The 20,659-nt window shown below is 34.6% G+C and overlaps 1 protein-coding gene across 11 annotated transcripts in view; it reads left to right on the top strand.

Annotated features, from left to right (window-relative positions):
- The window catches only part of LOC125650629 (synaptosomal-associated protein 25-like), a 45,110-nt gene that overhangs the window by 5,563 nt on the left and 18,888 nt on the right, over window positions 1-20,659 (top strand). For all 11 annotated transcript variants that reach the window (XM_048879080.2, XM_056165508.1, XM_056165513.1 and 8 more), the window contains exon 2: window positions 612-737. In XM_048879080.2, coding sequence (XP_048735037.1) covers window positions 636-737 — 102 coding nt within the window. In that variant the 5' untranslated portion in view covers window positions 612-635. The remainder of the gene's footprint in view (window positions 1-611; window positions 738-20,659) is intronic.

The raw sequence follows: 20,659 nt of genomic DNA, 5'->3' as shown, positions 1-20,659 counted from the left end.
TTGGCTGTACCGTTTTAAGTAACGAAATGGTCAATGATATGATATTTCAGTACTTAAATCTAGTTTATATTTTAAAAAAATACATAATAATATAATTATAAACAATAGAATAAGTCGCTTATGCGGGTTATGAATTTTTTCTGTAATGCCCAATAAAACAACAAAGAAAGCATTTTATTGTTTAAATGGCTTTCCTTAACAACCTCTAAATATATGATTATGAAAGACAAAAACATTGGAAATGTAAATTACAGTATATATCCTGCCCCTCTATGTAAAATGTCACATGCGTGGGAATTGCCGTTTGGCTTGGTTTTGGCAGGCATTGTGTATGATCACTGAATCACCATGCATGCAGTTTGTTTTATTTTTCTCCCAATGTTTTCATTTTCAGCAATACAGGATCTGTTGTATTCTGAAGATACAAACAGTAGAGGAAAACAAACTTCATTTTCATCAAGAACACTATAGCTTAAAGTATATCATAGGCAGTTATAATTTTGTATTTTTGTACTGTAAGGAAACTATAGCAGTACATTACTTTGTTCTCTGAATTCTAAAGACACGATTTTCAGCACAGGTTTCTCACATGTTTCCCAATTCTTGTACAGGTTTCAATCTTGTAAGAAGTCAAAATGTCGTCGCCGGTTAACGGAGTTCCCGCATCCAACAGCGATGATGATGTGCACCGTGACCTACAGAATGTACAAATGCAGTGCAATCAGGCCACTGATGAGGTAGGATGTTTACCAGAAAATAATATTCCCACATCCAGAAAATAATATTCCCATGTCCAGAAAATATTATTCCCACGTCCAGAAAATAATATTCCGTTGCTAACTCTTCTTCCATTGGATGATAACCCAAATCGATTTTGTCCATTTTTGGGTATATTGCAAACAATTTACTGATTTTTATGCCCCCGAGATCGAAGATCGGGGGGTATATTGTTTTTGTCCTGTCTGTCATTCTGTAATTCTGTCATTCTGTGTGAAACTTTAACCTTGCTAATAACTTTTGAACAGTAAGTGATAGAGCTTTGATATTTCACATGAGTATTCCTTGTGACAAGACCTTTCCGTGGGTACCAACATTTTTGACCCTTTGACCTTGGAGTTTGACCTACTTTTTGAAAATTTAAACCTTGAGAAGAACTTTTGAACAGTAAGAGATAGAGCTTTGATATTTCACATGAGTATTCCTTGTGACAAGACCTTTCCATGGGTACCAACATTATTGACCCTGTGACCTTGGAGTTTGACCTACTTTTTGAAAACTTTAACTTTGCTAATAACTTTTGAACAGTAAGTGATAGAGCTTTGATATTTCACATGAGTATTCCTTGTGATAAGACCTTTCCGTGGGTACCAACATTATTGACCCTGTGACTTTGACCTTGGAGTTTAATCTACTTTTTGAAAATTTTAACCTTGCTTATAACTTTTTAACAGTAAGTGATAGAGCTTTGATATTTCACATGAGTATACTTTGTGACAAGACCTTTCCTTTGGTACTAAACCTTTTGACCTTGGACCTACTTTTAATTTTTTTTTTACATAGGTCATAACTTCTAATCGTAAATATTAGAGCTTTCATATTGTACATGTATGAACATTTCTTGTGACAAGATCTTTCTACTGGTACCAAGATATTTGTCCTTTTGACCTTGGCCATCTTCGGAATTGGCATGCATTATCAGGGGCATTTGTGTTTCACAAACACATCTTGTTTAGATTATTTAAAGGTAGGCAACTATGATCCATGCGGCCCAAGGGTCTCTTGGAACATTTTTATGTTGTATTCAAAGTAACAACTTTTAATTTAGTGAAACACCTTCTATTAAAGACCTTTATGTAGTGACCAGATTTTATTTGTAGGACAGACAGTCTTATATAGATAGGTTTTCATTGAAGAGAGTTCTTGACCTTGATCTGCAATTTGGGCAAACAACTGTTACTGACATTTCTATTGGAAAACCATTTACAGCACCAGCTGAGGTCCAAAAATATTCCTTTCTTGAGACCTGTATGTGGACTGGTTATTGATTAAGGATATAACTGCTGGGGAATTCATCTATCTCTTCTGGAAAATTGTGTTATTTTGTAGGCTAAGTGAGCAGCAGAAGTTCCTTTTGAAGTCAGAATACATATTGATTGTTTGTCAGAAATTGTAAAGATTTGTGCAAGCTAGTAGAAACCATTCATTTATTATAATTCCTATTTGGTAGCCATTGTAACTGTGCAGTGAGTTGCATTCGTCCAGAGAATCATTATTTTATTACCATGATCTCATTCCCGGTACAGAGGTTACAGTTGTATTATGCTGTGAAAAGTTTTCTATTGGGGTTTAGAAGCAGACAGTGTGTACAAAATTTCATCCTGTCTTGCACTAGGTTCTTAAATTCACAAGGGTTTTTTACTTTGGTGTGATGTTGTTACTAGAAAATAAAGGAGTTATCTTTCTTTGCTTTGAAAGCTTTTTAAATACTAACGAAAAGAAGATAAATGGGGTAGACAGTAACTGGAAATATTCTTGGTTGAAAAACAATAAGAACTCAATATTTGTAGGTTTTGAATTTGTTGAAATTTTATCTCATTAACGTCGGTTGCAGTTAAATCAACTGGTTCTACATACATTGAATAAGAATGAAAAAGATTGATTGATTGATTGTATCTTGTTTAAACGTCTCTCTCGAGAATTTTTCACTCATATGGAGATGTCACCAAGACCGGTGAAGGGTTCAGATTTAGGCCTTTGCTTGTCAATTACAGCCATTGAACAGATAGGGTTCTTTAGCATGCCATACCTACTGTGACATGGGACAGCCATTTTTAAGGTAATCTCCAAGGACCTAGGACATTCACACCTACGACGCCGAGCATTTGGCGATGAAACTGTCACTACCTGATCTTTACTTAACTCTCTCTCTCTTTCTCTCTCTCTTTCTCTTCCTCTCTCTCTGTGTGTGTCTCACATATAAAAAACTTGTCTGTATTCCTACATGATCCTTGGTATGCATATATTGAACATATATTATGATATATACAGATTGTTTACAAAAAAAAAAAGAAACTGTCACTGTTTTAACAACTTAGGTCTGTCGTGACCAGGATTCGAACCATGGCCTTCCGAATGTGGGGCAAACGCTCTAACCTCTAGACCACTGGAGCTGTGGAAGAAAGACCTGGATTATTTTAAAACATCTATGTGATGTATAGTGATACATGTATGCAAATGCTGCTTAATTTTTGAAGTGCTAAGGGATCACCTGTATAGTGATAAACTTAAAACATCTCGTTCGCTGTAATTTTTTAGCTCACCTGAACCGAAGGTTCAAGTGAGCTTTTCTGATCGCTTTTTGTCCGTCGTCTGTCTGTTAAACTTTTCACATTTTCGACTTCTTCTCCAGAACCACTGGGCCAATTTCAACCAAACATGGCCAAAAGCATCTTTGGGTGAAGGGCTTTCAAGTTTGTTCAAATGAAGGGCCATGTCCCTTTCAAAGGGGAGATAATCACAAAAATGCAAAAATAGGGTGGGGTCATTTAAAAATCTTCTTCTCAAGAACCAATGGGCCAGAAGAGCTGAAATTTACCTGAAAGCTTCCTGACATATTGCAGATTCAAGTTTGTTCAAATCATGGCCCCCGGTGGTAGGATGGGTCCACAAGGGGGGATCAAAGTTTTACATACAAATATATAGGGAAAAACTTTAAAAATCTTCTCCTCAAGAACCACTAAGCCAGAAAAGCTGAGATTTACATGAAAGCTTCCTGACATAATGCAGATTCAAGTTTGTTCAAATCATGGGCTCCAGGGTTGGATGGGGCCACAATAGGGGATCAAAGTTTTACATACAAATATATAGGAAAAATCTTTAAAAATCTTCTTCTCAAGAACCACTGAGTCAGAAAAGCTGATTTTTACATGAAAACTTTCTGACATAGTGCAGATTCAAGTTTGTTCAAATCATGGCCCCCGGGGATAGGATGGGGCCCCAAGAAAGTTTTACATACAAATATATAGGGAAAAACTTTTTCTCAATAACCACTGAGTCAGAAAAGCTGATATTTACAAGAAAACTTTCTGATATAGTGCAGATTCAAGTTTGTTCAAATCATGGGCTCCTGGGGTTGGATGCCCGAGGCCACAAGGGGGATCAAAGTTTTACATACAAATATATAGGGAAAATCTTTTTCTCAATAACCACTGAGTCAGAAAAGCTGATATTTACAAGAAAACTTTCTGACATAGTGCAGATTCAAGTTTGTTCAAATCATGGCCCCCGGGGGGTAGGATGGGGCCACAAGTGGGGGGGGGGGGGGTCAAAGTTTTACATACAAATATAGGAAAAAGCTTTAAAAATCTTCTTCTCAAGAACCATTGGGCCAAAGAAGTTGACATTTACATGAAAGCTTTCTGACATAGTGTAGATTCAAGTTTGCAAAGGGTAGTTTGGGCCATAATAGGGACTAAGGTTTTACATGCAAATATATATGGAAAGTCTTCAGATATGGGCCAAGGTGACTCAGGTGAGCGATGTGGTCCATGGGCCTCTTGTTTGTTAATTTCATCATGAGAGACTGGACATATCTCTTGATATTAGCCAATCACGCTACATCTAGACATTTATAGCTCTACTCAACCTTGGGTAAACTGTGCCCAGGTTACGCAGGAGGGGGGGGGGGGGGGGGGGGGGTTAATGGGCATGTATATTATGTAATTTTTTAATAAGTATATCTGTGTAGTTATGTGAGATCAATGATACTTTCTCTGTTCATCTTCATTAAGAATGTGAATTGATCTTTTGGTTATGAATATGAGAATTACAGAGTTTTTTTAATTATCTAATTCTTGTATACTAGACAATTTAGTAATTTCACCAATTCAAACAATAAAATGTGTTATTATACTTTCATGTAAAATACTCGAATCTGATTGGTCGAGAAACATTTGAAAAAAGATATTGTTACCCTCTGAGAACAGAAAGCACGCGCTCCAGGGTGATAGTATCTAGCAACGGGTAACAGTACTTGACAACGGGTGATATTATAAAAAATTATCACATGTGTCAAATTCATGCGTGTACGGTTCGCCGTAGATTGTAAGACATCATCGTTTTGAGTGTTTGTAATGAACGCGAGTACCCGCATCGAAATACGAAATAATGCATGACAGTGATTGATCAAATGTGAACAGACGTAAGTCTTTCTATATAACATTCAGTATAATAAAACAAATATTGCATGTAGTTGAGGGTAACATTGAAAATTTTCACCCCTCGAGAAACCATTGTCAACCTCGGCTACGCCTCGGTCGACAATAGTTTTCTCGGGGTAAAAACTCAACTACATGCAATATTTATATATTGTCACATAGAAGGAATTTTTATTGGACAAAACTCTTGAACTTGTAGCTGATGGGTTTTAAGAACTGAGATATTGAATCCATTTCAAACTTGTAAAATTCACTTTCATGATAGTGTTAGTATGTATTGCAATAAACTGGGTTAAAGTCTTCTGATTTCTTAACCCTATTAAGGTCTGAACAAGTTACGGAAACTCGTGTAAGCTGTTCTATTCAAAGTTTGTTTGTCATCAATCATCTGTAAACTTTTCACATTTTCAACTTCTCTGGAATCACAAAGCCAAATTCAACCAAACTTTGGTGAAGGGGATTCAAATTTGTTTAAAAGATTTGGACGACACCCCTTCCCATTGCAAGGGGAAATTATCAAGAAATAGTAAAGTTAGGGTGGGGTGCTTAGAACAAAATTTTCTCAATAACCAGTGGACTAGAAAAGCCATATGTTGTATTATAGAAACTTCTTCATATAACGTTTGTTCACATCATGGCACTTGGGTTCAGGACAGGACCATGGTAATGGTTTTAACTTTTTACGTGGGAATGTAAATGGAAAATTTCTTCAAAATCTTCTTCTCAAGAATAACAGTAACACAAGATGTCTAACTAATATGCAAGGGTGTAGTATCAGTTTGTTCACTTCATTCTCCACCAGACCAGGATTGGGCTGTAATTAGGTTTTGATAAACCATATACTCAAGTGAGCGATGTGGCCCATGGGTCTCATATTTTTTACCATTGTGCAAGTTAAATTCATATTCATTTAAGAAAGAGTTTTAAAAATATATGTAATCAAACCATAGATTCCGACTTTTGAAATTTACCCTTTTCAGTGATGCTTGTAAGCTGTAGGCTTTTGATTATTTGGAGGACTCAATTATTTCCTACGAGAAATTTGTCACACAGGCAGTCTTGCCCTGCTTAATGAAGCACATTACAGATTTTGTGTTTTGGATCCTAGTAGATTAGTCACTTGGGCTCTTTTCATGTTTCCATGATTAGTGGTGTTTATTTGAAGTTTGATCTCTTAACGGTCCTGCAACTTCATTTGTCCAATTACATTACAGCATCACAAAGGAAGAGGAGACTCTGGGACCTATGCGTAGATCTCGACTGGGGCCTTGTTTAAAGATAATTAAATCTATACGCATGTAAACTGAAAAATCTAATTATTCGAAAAATATTTTTGCATACATGTTGAATTTTATAGCTGTATTAGTTTGTAACTGGGTATACTTCCAATGGGGAAAGAAGGCTCAAATAGGCAATTTCAAATAAAGGTTTAGTCATATATCGTCAAGTTGTTCCCTTTAGGAAAATGATTTAATTAGGCTATGCAAATTTCAATATGGATAAACAAAACGATACATCGATATTCCTAGTCATTCTAATGTAAGTATTCAGGAACTGTTGAAATCATGGATATAAGTAAAAGAATTACAGATTGTTTTCTTCTCCATATTTTTTTAAAAATATGACAGTAAAACTGTTTTTAAAGCTGTATGGTCCGATGTTCATCTAATATTTCATTTTCAGAATGTACAGAATTACTTTAGTGCAGCTGAATTATTTTTCAAGTCATTAACTTTCCCTTAATTACATGCTTGAAAACATTTGCATTTAAAAGAAAACAGTGAGAAGACTATTTAAAAAGTAAAAATAGTGGAAACCCATAAATACATTTGCCGCTTGTTAAGTCTATTTGGCGTCTATAAATAGCCATGTGCGCATAAGGGGAATCTCAACACGATGTATATATAACTCAGACACAACTGTCTAAATTTATAGGTTTGAAAGAGCGTAAAACAACGAATTACTAAGAGGTATTTTATATTTTTATTTCTCTTAAACTTAGTAACAAAATACACAGCTGAACACAGATAAGACCACCGATGATCTTGCTCTGGGAGTTTGACCTGAACACGTGACTTACTTGGTTTATCATCTGAATATGCATTAGAAATGTCTGAGTGATAGTTGTCAGTAAACACCTATTTAAAACCAATTAATTCTGGTTAAAACAGGTGAAATATGAAATGTAATACATGTCATACAGCCTCAAAACTATGTACGTGTGATGATTTAACAGTGTTTTTATAAGGTGGACGAAATTTGGACCATACAACTTTAAGAAAGTTAAGTTAAACAACAAGCCTATCATGAATGCCCTTTTGGGACTTTAGGAATAGGACTGAAACATTATAGTACAATCTTTAAAGATCTTCTTCACTCCTTGGAATCGGGTATGCATAGTTATACTGAGTACGATAGCCTCCACCAAAATTGTGAAATTAAAGGGGTTTAGACCAAAGGGCAGGGATTTAAGGATTGAATGTATGAATATACTCTTTTCTAGCTACTACTGATATTTAATGCAACAAATTAGATGCATAGTTTTATTGAGCGTAGAGGCCTATGCCAAATTGTGAAATGTGTGGCTCCTGGATCAGGGGTTCATGCCCTAGGGTGGGGCTATAAGGAATATATAGTGAAAATGCAGTAAAATAATCTTTATTCCTGAACATGAAGCACAAGAGTTGGTTGTGTAGTGATAATGAATATGGAGGTCTCTACCTAAATTGTGAAACTTATGGGGTTCAGACTCAAGAAATGGAGATCACATATTGAAAATGCTTTAAATCTTTAAATATGTATTGTCTGAATTTCTAGCACACAAACTGGGTGCATAGTTATTCAGCATGGAAACATACCAAAATTGTAAGACTCATAACTCCAGGGTTAGATGTTTGGTACCCAGCTTGGGGCTTTTAATGGCTTGTAAATCAAAGATGCATTACACTTTCAAAAAGTACTTTTTCTTCTTCTCATAAACATCTAGCTCATACTTTGCACATAGGTTGTTTATGACCAGTCAATGTCTCATGACCCTGAATCAAGTTATAGGTCACTCTGGGAAAAGAAAGAAGTATTTGTTCAGGCCAAAGTTTACGGAAATAAATGAGAGATAACAATGGTTCATACTTTGCACAAAGCTTGCTTAAGACCAGAATCAAAAGAATAAAACATTCTCTTACAGTTTTAATTTTGCATGTGTACTTACTGCACTATCTACTTACCACAAGTTGTCTCCCATGTCAGGACTTGAAGCTAACTTTTTATGTCACCAGTCCAGCCGGACTGATGTGGTATAATTTCAACCAGTCCGCTGAAAAATTTACCAGTCCAACAGAGTTTTCTAGCAATAATTAAACATATTTCATCAATGTTATTAAAATGAAATTTAGCTCAATATGTATTAAACAATATTGTAACACTTAAATGTGGGATTTATATTTACAAATCAGACTTGCCTGATAGGTCTTCAAATCAAAGCATGCCAAATGTGTAAATTTCATAAGTATATTTTCCAAAATGATGCTTTAGAAAATTAACCAGTCTCATCAGACTGACTAAAACAAATGTCAGTCAGTCAGCCAGACTTTTAACCAGTCACAGACTGACGGGTGTATGTTAATTTCGAGCCCTGCATGTCATGTCTAAATCAGGTGATCATGAAGACCCAAGGGCCTCCGTTGTATCTTGAGAGGAAGACTTAAAATATTTTCGAGGGATTGTAAGGTTTCATCAGCTCTCCTTATACGGTCATTAACGGCCATTACAACTGTATATTTTATGTTTGTATTTAGACTTGTAAAGTACATTTTTAACTGCAATATTTGGGAGTAAGATGATGTAATTACACAGACTGCCAACAGAAAACATGTTGGAATGACAGATTAACTATCAAAAGTGTAATATAGAAATAAAAGATATGCAAAGATAGAATGCAATTCTCAATCAACCATATATCAGATACACGTGAAAAACCCTGACAAGTTAACAAGATTGTACTGGATGGACAAGTCTAAACTAAAACCCTGACAAGTTAACAAGATTGTACTGGATGGACAAGTCTAAACTACATGTCTGGATGCCCTGACAAGTTAACAAGATTGTACTAGATGGACAAGTCTAAACTACATGTCTGGATGCCCTATAGCTGAAGGTTCAGAAGAAATGGTATTTTAAATAATGGATAAAGCAAAACATTTTCTTTCTCTAGGAAGTTAAATCCAAACGTCAGATTGGAAACATAATTCACTTTACTTAATAAGGGCAAATCCTGAATATTTTTTTTTTAGAAAGGTCAGCTTAGATTGTACCTTTTCTGGCCAGAAATGGTGTTTGACCCCAACTTCCACCCCCAAATGGCACAGTTACAATTGTAAGCCGTTTGACTTTAGATATATTACAACTGAGAACTTCCACCCCCAAATGGCACAATTACTATTGTAAGCCGTTTGACTTTAGATATATTACAACTGAGAACTTCCACCCCCAAATGGCACAATTACAATTGTAAGCCGTTTTACTTTAGATATATTACAAGTTAGAGTGAAGATATCTCAAGGGGTAAAGCAGAATGCACCACGATAATTATTCAGACTCTGTTGTAATGATTGATATTTACAGTACAACTGATTAAAACACAATTAATTACAACACAACAATTAATTTTTGTGGAGTCTTATTGATTAAAATTCATTGAACTTGAGAGTTACAGAATGAAATGGGATAAAAACTCACTTACTTGTCAAAGCACATTGTCTGCATGCAGATCTTCTCCACTATGTTTAATGTTTGAACTAACACTACAGCACATTTCTGCCATACAATAGTTCAATGAAAACAAGATGTTTGCAATAGTAAATGTGATAAGTACTACTTGTCTGATGTGATCTGTTAATTATGCATGTTTGGGGTGTATTTTTGAGCAGTATTTTAGTAATTACGATGGACGTGGTAATCAAGCAAAGAAGTTGTATATGGGATCAACAGAAACGGTGGTATTGTAAATGCGAGGTCCTCAGAGACTCTTGTTTCATCAGAAAAAATACACTCCCAGCATTTTAGCACTGTGTATGGGCAAATCGCTTTTTAAGATAATAACAACCATGCAGCAAATTCCTTAATTATTTAAAAATCATTATTGTCTTGACTATCCCTTTTGAACTATTAAAACATCTAGTTTGTAATCTGTCAACCGGATTTTATCTATACAGTGGTTGCTAAAATATAAAAGGAAATTGGATCATTTCAGCATCAGTCAGTCTCGGTAGTTTCCAGTCTTTCATCCTGTTTGATATTGACAGATTTTTGCCATAATGAGACAACCACTTTGTACAAGGAAAGGGTGCAACTGCCTCAAAGACTAAAATTACATAGAAAATGAGACTGTAAATTAATGGCTGAACATTGATTTATCGGACTTATTTTGGTGTTAAATTCTCAAGGATATCGGAAAATCAGCCCAAGAGAGAGATGTGTAGGCTTACCGTTTTGTTGCAGCTGACTTTCATATTTAAGTAATGTGCTAGCTGATTGCGTATTGTGGAGGTACATTCTTGAAAGTTTCCTGTGGTAAATCCAGATGATATGGTTAACCATATTTACACAATAGAGACAGCAAACAGATGGACTGTATCATCATTTCAATTAAGCTTGTTATTCCTATATTATCTGAAATTCTTATTAAAATTCAAACCTTCCAACATTGTTTTCTTGAGGGAAGAGATAATTAAGTGAATTCACAGATTCTAAAGATTGAATATAAAGAGATGAAAACATTAAATATTAAGGAATTTGATCGATGTTTTTGTCAAATTGTATTGCATAATATTTTATCTTCACTTACTATTTGTAACAGAGCATGGATATGAAGTCTAGCTCCGTCAACAAGTCTTTGTTCAGTAGGTCACCTGGTCTGTTTTTGTCAATACCATGTGTATATATTTGAGCAATTTTAATTTTTCAAATACTACTGGGCCAAACTTTCCATAAATGGCATGTAGTATCAATGAGTTAACTTTTTTTATAAATAAATTTCATTTTTGAAAATACATGAGGGTATATGAACTGGGACTTTTCACACCATCATACTTCATAAAGCGCAATTTAGCGATCTTCACGAAAAGCATGCCAGCATGAAGTGTTGCAGTTCATAACTTCATATATTTTCAAGAATGAAATTTATTTACATTCTGTTTTTATTTCTGTGGAAATTCCCAGCCATTAAGATAGATGTACTGTATTTATTAAGATTCATACACGCATTGTTCACAACTGCAGCACATTAATGAGGACATGGCTGTCATTACAATTTGTAAATTAAGTTATCAATCGCAGAAACATTGAAAATTGTAAATATTTTGGGATATCTAGCATACATACTGATGAACTAATTACAGCTCACACTCCACCAAAATTTTGCATATTTTAAAATTCAAAATCCTTCACTATATCTATACTAAATAAGTGCATAGTAATTACTAATGAGCAGGAAATTGTTGATTACACTTATGAAACTTGTGGCCTCCAGGTCAGGGGTGCCGGCCAAATAAAGCATCAAGTCTTTAAAAATCTTCTTTGAACATTTAGCACAAGACTGGCTGCATAGTTCTAAGTTGAACTTGAAGGCCTCTATAAAAATTGTGAAATTCTCGGTCAAGAGTTCAAACCCTGGCATAAGGCTACATGTATGTGAATCATATAGTGAATTTAAATTAGATTTTATAAAGTCCTCTTTACTCATAAGAATTTAGCAAAGTAAGTGTATATTGTAGTACTACTATCTCCTGCAAATAAAATTAAGGTGGTAGGACACACCTTGTCTGCCAGTTGTTCATCTTCTGACCTTTTCTTTTGTTTCTGGGTCACATTTTTATACTGGGGATACATTAGATGCTTACAAAGGTTTCACGAACAATAATAAGTCATTTGGTCAAGGTCAGGTTACGGTACTAATAAAAAGAATATATAATTTTTTTGTAAGGACAAACATTTTGTAATGGATAGATATTGATAAAAGGTTCTTACTTGATACAAAAGTTGCAGATGTGCAGATAATATATATATATATATATCAGTCCTGAATTGGCCAAAGTTAATGGTCTCTAGCATTGATGGACTGAATTGGCCAAAGTTGATGGTCTCTAGCATTGATGGACTGAATTGGCCAAAGTTAATGGTCTCTAGCATTGATAATTAAGTTAAAAGTAATTATTGTAGGTCACAACTTTAAAGACACTTGAGGCTTACACTTGATACAAACATTCCTTATAGCCTGGCAATCATTGTGTCATGACCCTGAACAAAGGTTATTTTGTCAAGGTCATAGACAAAAACAGCAATAATTCTGATGGTTGTCACTTTAAAGTAGGGGGATATAAGAAGTTATGCTAGGCAGAACAATTGAATGACTAGGCAATTCATGTCCATGGATGAATGCCAAAGTTTTACAAGGTAGATGGTATAGACATGACTTTCTAAGATCAATTTATGTATTTGTCCCAAATGCTGTTTATAGTCAAGCAGTGTTCCTGAACCATAATCTTTCAGCGAAGAAAGATTTTTAGCCGACGGATAAAAAAGTTTTAAAATATTTCTTTTACATCCTGCTGAGAATGTTTCACTCATTGATACACCACCAGTGTATCATGAAATAAAATTTAAATTTATAGACCTAATACTCGGAGCCACAGTAGTGAGTTCTTAAATGTGCCAATTAAGGCCTGCCGCGACACTAGACCTTTACGCTTTTAAGGTCCTATCTAAAAGACCCGTGATTCTCACTTGTAAATATACCAAGCGTTTGGCAAACGAGGAACAATCACAACCTATGTTTATCATTATGTCTTAGGTTTAACACGGCCATGACACAATTAAGCAGGGCTGAAACTCACGATCTCCCTGTTACGAAGCAAGTGATCTACCACTGAGCTATCACAACTGATATTTTCTTACTAGGTTGAGAACCTTTAACAAATTTGATCAGCTTAACAGCCATGTTGTCTGAGTGACTTTCACCTGCGCATCCCCCAATCCTGAGCTCTGAAATAATCACATCATGCCTGATTTTTTTCAAACAGTCATTTGGACCGACGTTTTCTAGCAAAGTATCTGTTTTAATTTTTACCGGCCTTGTCAACAGGATCGACCAACAGATTTCAACAACACTGAGCCAAATTAAGTTATAACAAAGTTGTGGACACCTAGCTGATATAAAAAGCACCCTTCATGGAATTCTCCTCATATTCACTATACAGAGATGGTTGATAAGATTGAGTGAAAAATTTGTATCGTTTTCATGGTCAAAAAGGTCATAGATCAAGGCCATGTTTAGTACAATTAGAAAAGGTCATAGATCAAGGCCATGTTTAGTACAATTACTCCAATATAACAATATAGACCGACACCACATACAGATATACAGATCTCTACAGTTTTACTATGTAGGTATGGCAGGATGGAAATGAAATATGCCTATTGATTTCAAGATCATAGGTGAATATCAATGTAACAATGTTGGAGAAAGAACATAAAGGATTAATCATTCCCGTTTGCAGTTTTATACGTAGATAAGGAAAATGCTTGTTGATTATCAAGGTCATGTCTAGTGGGCATCATTTAATCCGAGAATCATTCCAAGACTTCGAACAGAGAGATGCTCGATTTGTTCCTGGGGCTCTGCTCCAAACCCTTAATAAAGGAATATATCACCGTGCATTTATCAAAACATAATTATACACTTTCGAGGACGTTGCTACCTTTAAGCCAAAGATACACTAAATGACAGACCGGGGTATATCATTTATACTTGTTTTGTCTGTTCATTACAAGTGTTAACATTTTGTATTGATGTTACGATTGACAGGTGGGTGTGACCCCTACCAATTTCCACTCATACCAATTATAGACATTGAACTAGACTTTAATGAAGGGTATTTATAAACACTGCAAATATCCAAGACCTTCATGAACAGACTTGCATACATGCTTAGACTTATAGAAAAAAAAATCATTTATTTTTTGCTTGCTTGGTACCATTAAACCTCCCCTTTAAAAATGTCTTGGATCCAACTCTGATAAGTAGTTATAGTACCTTTGATATCAGTATATTTGAATGTGGCACTTATTACTTGTTTCTGGACACAAGAAGAAGATCTGCTTGTCTAGATCAAGGAAGTAATAGAATTTTGTCTTAGGATGTAGAGTATTTATGTTTAACAATATGGTACGCTTGGAAGTGATGTCATACAACAAGGAGATGCTCAGTTTTGTGGAGCCCAGGTGTTCTATATGTAAGAAAAACTGAAATGTTGACAGACTAGTAGCTGCTATTCTAATGACCTCTGACCTTTCTCTTGAACCTTAAATACATGTAGTATACATGTACATTGCAAGGACCATATTCTACCGCGTTGCCATAATGTGCACTGTATTTACAGTCAACTCTCGATAAACCGGCCGCCACCTTTTGTTCTTTTGAATTTATGGCGTTATAATGAATTTGGCGATGAATTGAATTTCTAGCATCTTGGGGAGAAAGAGTTATTTTTCTTGTATATGTAAGAGTTATCTTTCCTTTACGTACAAATTGAATGTAAAAATACATCTCATAATTATTTTTCCAAATTTTCTAACATGATTAAAATAGATTTATCAATAATAAAGCTTCATTTCAAAATAATAAACATATAAGACACATATACAGTATGTTTCAAGATATTTAAAAACCTTGTCCAGTTTCGGTATTTAGCACAACGCATGGCTGTTTCCTCGTAGGTGAGCCATCATTAACTGGACGAAGATCAACGAGTATTTCGCCCTTTGCAGCCAAAATATCACCCATTGTCTCCTTTTTATGAACTAGCTTTTCCCATAAAACAGTAGAATAATTGGAGATTTCCTGTTGTGTACATTACGTATGGTTTCCGTGGTATGTAATAATTTGCTTGTTTTCTTAGAAATTCAATAGAAACCTCTTTCGTGGCGAAGCCATATAGCTAAATTGAAATATTTTTCGATGAGGTAAAAACAACAAGACTACGGTTCATATTAAGTAATTATCTTGTTTATTTAATACTGGGTACCTTCTGCCCAGGTGTACGCTGGAGATCGATAATGACCAATTTCCACATCACTGATCATGTGCACCCATGGCGGTTTATCAAGATAATTAACACTTTGATATAGACTTTTGTAATAAAAATAACGGGGCAAATGGCGATAGCGAATTTGGCATTTTAACAAGAATTTTAAGTAATAGGAAAAATTTTCTTTAAAAAATGTGGCGTTATAACGAAAATGGCGATGAATTGAGTGCATGGCGATAATTCGAAAATTAACTGTATTTTACAACCAGATTTAATTGACCTCATGGTTTCTTTCAAAAGATTATACAATTCTTAGAATTGATATAAAAAACCCACCATTTTTCAATGTTACTTAGAATTAGCTGGTGGCACTTTATTGGAGGTGATACTTCTAGGGCTAGCCACTTCAGTAATGTCAGAGTTCGAAGTTCATTATGCACAACCTAAGTTTATGTGAGGGGTTTTTTGTACATGTACTACCATGGTAATTGAGGAATCTCAAATTCATAGACTCCAAAATTTGAAGTAATACTAAAAGACATGATTTTATGACTTCAGGGCATCATGACTTCAAGGTATATTTTATATTCAGAGTTTTGTATTGCTTATAGTTTCTTGGAACTCTCAACATCTCAACAATGTACTTGGTATTGTAAGTGAAATTTTGTCTATTTTTGAGGGTGGCGTGAGGCAGAAATGTGCTCAGTTCTTGCCATTTGGCACTTTGGGGATTAACATACAATTTGCATCTGTTGTCTGAGTGATATACACAGGAATTGCACAATATTTGACTCCTGAAGTCGTTATAGATCAATAGTCATTGATGCAGCTATTTAATTGGGAAGGGAGGGAGCCCCGACTTAAGCATATGTTAGTCTGTTATTGGATTAGGCAGCAAGCTGATGTGACATCAAGTTTGTTTATCTTCCATTAAAATTCATCAGAGTGTGAATGGAATTTTGAACTGCATCTTTAAAAATACATGAAGGAAACTTTCATTGATCAAATTATCAAAGAAGCAGTTTGATACAACTGTATTGAAAAACAGCGTGTGTAGTAATACATACTTATATTAAATGAAGATGGTGTTTTGCAATCTTGATGGATTTGAGTAAGAGGACTGGTGAGGATGTAAAAAAAAAATCATTTATTAAACAGTATGTGAATTTGAAAGAGTGAACAATACCAGGAGAAAGGAAATAAAAACCTATTAGTAGATCTTTTGTGGATTTGTAATCGTAACTCAGATCCACATGAATGATGACAAGGAACCAACGGAAGAGAAAGAAGGGGGGGGGAGTGGCCAGATTACCCAGGAAACTCTGGACAACGCTAACCAGGAAGTAGGTCACCAGTTCAATCTTTTTTTGGGGTGGGTGGGGAGGGGGTGGGTGGGTAAATGACAATTCCTTTCATTATATTGTAGTATGTGCATGGGGGCATATGAAAGTCGTCTCCTTATAATTTCAGGGTATGCTAATACAAATAATTGTCACTAATGTTTCTGCAATATGATAAACATGGAAATAATATATATACCCATTGTTTTCCCATGTTGTTATACTGTTGATTTCATTTGTAATGACTTAGCCCCTTTTCTTCATCATTTGACAACAGTTATATTCATCAAATGACCATCACTTTGGTAATGTAATTAATCTAAATTACAAAATACTTTTTCAAATTATTTGAATTTTTAGAAGTATTTTCATCACAATACAAAAGCACTTTCCAATACATCATATTTAATGGTCTGGGTATTGATACTAGACAAAACATTCACGACTCCAACTTGTGATATACGATGTGTATCACTATACAGTCTTCATGACTTTAGTAAGCGTCTTAAATTCTTTTGTTTAATTTGTAGTGTGGTGCATCTAGTATGATTTCAAAGATTAAAACCACAAGACCTCCTGTATTAACATGCAGTTCATTAACTGAATAAAAGTAGCAAATAAAACTTCCTAGAATGATAAGAGTAAAATAAAAACGACTGTTTAAACTTGCATGAGTTACACTTTGAATCATTCCAAATAAATGGCAAATACTGTACAACTTCCAAGTGTATCGCAGTATCATACCGATGATACTCGATCGTATCATACAGACTTGTGATCAATGTAATCAATATTGGTACACCTCTAATGATCACATCATTCACATATCAAGGAGTACTAAAACTGTAGTTTTGAAGAAGAAAAAAGGTATAGATATTTAGCGAGAGCTAATTTTAGCAACTTTATAATTCCAAGAAAGATGGCGATGCATTACCTCTGATATAGAATAAATATTAGCAATATTCAGTGTTATCGACCTTAACACTGTTGCTAATAAGGCCAAATTTAAATCCTCGCTAAAATTTCTAATTAATGGTATTTCAATAAATACCCACAATATTTGATATGCAATGTACAGGTACTACAATTTCAAAGTCAGACATGTATATCAAGTTATCATAGCAAGCTCAAAAAGCTCTCATTATATAACTTTTTTGCTTTTATCTACCAGTCATTCATCAATTGGGTAAGGGTTACGATCACTTAAAAATGATCAGAAATTGACAGATTTTTGTGGAGGTGTTGCCCACTATTGGTGGTCAGGGGTTTGGTGGGGGGTATATTAACAAATGCAAGGTGAAGATAACGAACAGTGATCAATCTCATAACTCCTACAAGCAATACAAAATAGATAGTTGGGCAAACGTGAGAACACCATATGGGTTTCCATCAAAGTTTGTGTTAAGCAGGTATTCAGTTCACTTTAAATCCAGTAATAGAACGTGAAACGTAGCAGTACGACTTTAATAGCTTTTGGTGCACAAGACATGTCATTTATTGGAAACTGTGACTTGACGCGCATGCAAACAATTACAAGAGGTTATATATGTCCCTATCTGCACTGAGTGCACCGGGTGATCTCATGTCAAGAAAGGTTCAAAGAGAAGAAATGTTTTCCCAGCTTGTCCAGTCAGTGACTACTTCATGGGTCCCTGTGGAAACAAAGGTGGCGGTGATGGATTCTTCTCGCAGATCAATCTCAACATAGTCCCCCCATCCAACTCAATTCATGGCTGTGGAAATTTCCACTGTCTATTAGTATAAAGAAGTACAGTTTCTGTTTTGGAGATGATGAATGCTGTTTGAACATTGATTAAATCCTAAGATACCCTTCCTTTGGCCGGCTTTGGAGTGGTTATTTTTAGCATCTTTGATTTGTTTTCTGTACTTGCACCTTTTCATTTTCTCACGATAGATGTTATCATGCAGCTTCAGAAAAAAAAATAGTGCTTGCTTTTGATACATTGGGGATACGCAATGAAAATCAAATGCTGTTTTATAGTTAGTTCCAACTTTTAATCTATTCAGTTAAAAAGACAACGTGACTGATTATCATTGCATGAACTCAAATTGAATGAAAGAAATGAATCTTATCTGGGTCCCCCCCCCCCCTTTTTTTTCTTTTCTTGGTTATTCCATTAAATTTAGTAACTGCAAAATGCAACAGTACAGTGATACTTTACTTTTTGAAATTTCATGTGTAATTTATATAATTTGTTGTATTGATTTGTAAAATCTTGATTTATCTAATTTAAAGTAGAGCAAAATATGTACTGTAGTAGCAACCTTTTGAAAATCTTTATTGCATCTCACCAATCACTGCCATCATATGGTGTGGATTAGAGTAGCAGATAATGTTCTGTTCAAACAGAGAATTTAATTCACATTAAATGTAAGTTAATGTGCATTGAATCTGAACCGCATTCACACGGAAGATTTAATGTGCATTAGTTGAATTCAAATTAGACTTAACACTGCATCTTTAATGCGCATCAAATTTACTTTGCATATAGCTGCGTGTGACCACAAAGTGAAACTAATGTGGATTAAATGTAGATGCATGCCTAGTGGTTAATTTGGGTCACCAGTGTATCATCCGTATACTTATGGTCAGCTAAAGATGTAGTTATGTTATTTTTTAGTGAAAAAATTAATCGCTAATTAAAAAATGGTGTACATAAATAATGTCACTAGAAAATCTGTGCTCTGCATATATACCTACATGTATGGAAGGAATTGATTTTTAAAGAAATTTAAAATGATGACATTGAATGTGTGGTTTTTGGTTGGTTTTTTTAAATACATTTTTTACAAATATACTGCTTAACAGTCTTTCTGTTTGTCCATCTGTCAGCACTTTCTTTAGGGCACACAATAACCAAATAGTTATTAACTTTCAAAATTTTTGAAAAATATGATAGTATCTACAGTACTAATTAACATTTAGATAACCAAAACTTGTAGAAAATGTATGTGATTGTCGAGTTGTATTCTGATAATTTTGCTTCATTCAAGCTACTGCTTTATTCATACGTAACCAAATCTGAGAAAAATATTGGCCCTTCCACATTTAATTTAATTGCCACTTGACGTGTTATAGATAAGCAAGACTTGGATATGATATCTGGGAGATATTAAGGTGGTGTATGGCCTGATCGGTTGATGTGTAGACATAATTAGTTGTTATTAATTATTGATTAATTTTCTGTAATATCATAAAAAGAAGGACAAGGCTTGAGGCAACTTTTCTTGAGTTATGATGTGGTCTTTTAAACTCAGAGTTTGTCTTCCCCAGTAGACATGGAAAGCCTTGATACAAGTAATTAGTGTCCAGGCAAATCAAAGTGGTTCCTAGATTGCACAAGGAATTCTATATACATACAAATAGTACATCATTTCACTTTGTTCCAGGTGTAAAAGTTTAGAATAAATTTAAAGTAATTATTAGCTCAAAATCTGACAATTTTATTCTGTTGTAAAAGTGTGCTATTATGATAGTTTTGTATATAACTGAAACCAATCTAGTCATTGACAAAATTTAAACCAAAGTTTAAGATTTTATCAAATTAAAGATTTTGGTTCTATTGAATGTATAGCATTATATAGAAATCAATTTTTGTATGGGAAAGACAATAATGTAATTTTACTTCATTCAGAGCCTCTGCATGGATACATGTAGGTTTTCTGACACCAATATTAATAACAAAAATTTATTATAAAACATATTTTCTTCTCTCATTGAAATAATAAATCACAATTTTGCATCAAAAATGTTCGACACTAAATGATAGCTAGTATAATTGGCTTAGGCAAAACAAATGCTTTTTGCATTTTTGTCTCATTTGATTTTGCGTGTTTTACCTTGACCTTGAAATTTTTATGTCATCGATTTTTCTATGAAAGTGTGGGAGATAATGAAGGAGCAGGATAAGATTGAACCGTGTAGTGGCTGCTCTGAGACAATCTGACTGACACTGAAGGGATTGATGTGGTTGAAGAAGTTGATATTGGCACTGTTATA

Source organism: Ostrea edulis, chromosome 5 (genome assembly GCF_947568905.1).
Source record: "Ostrea edulis chromosome 5, xbOstEdul1.1, whole genome shotgun sequence".
NCBI lineage: Eukaryota > Metazoa > Mollusca > Bivalvia > Ostreida > Ostreidae > Ostrea > Ostrea edulis.
The sequence above is the reverse complement of the archived record's forward strand: the minus strand, read 5'-3'. Positions and strand labels throughout refer to the sequence as shown.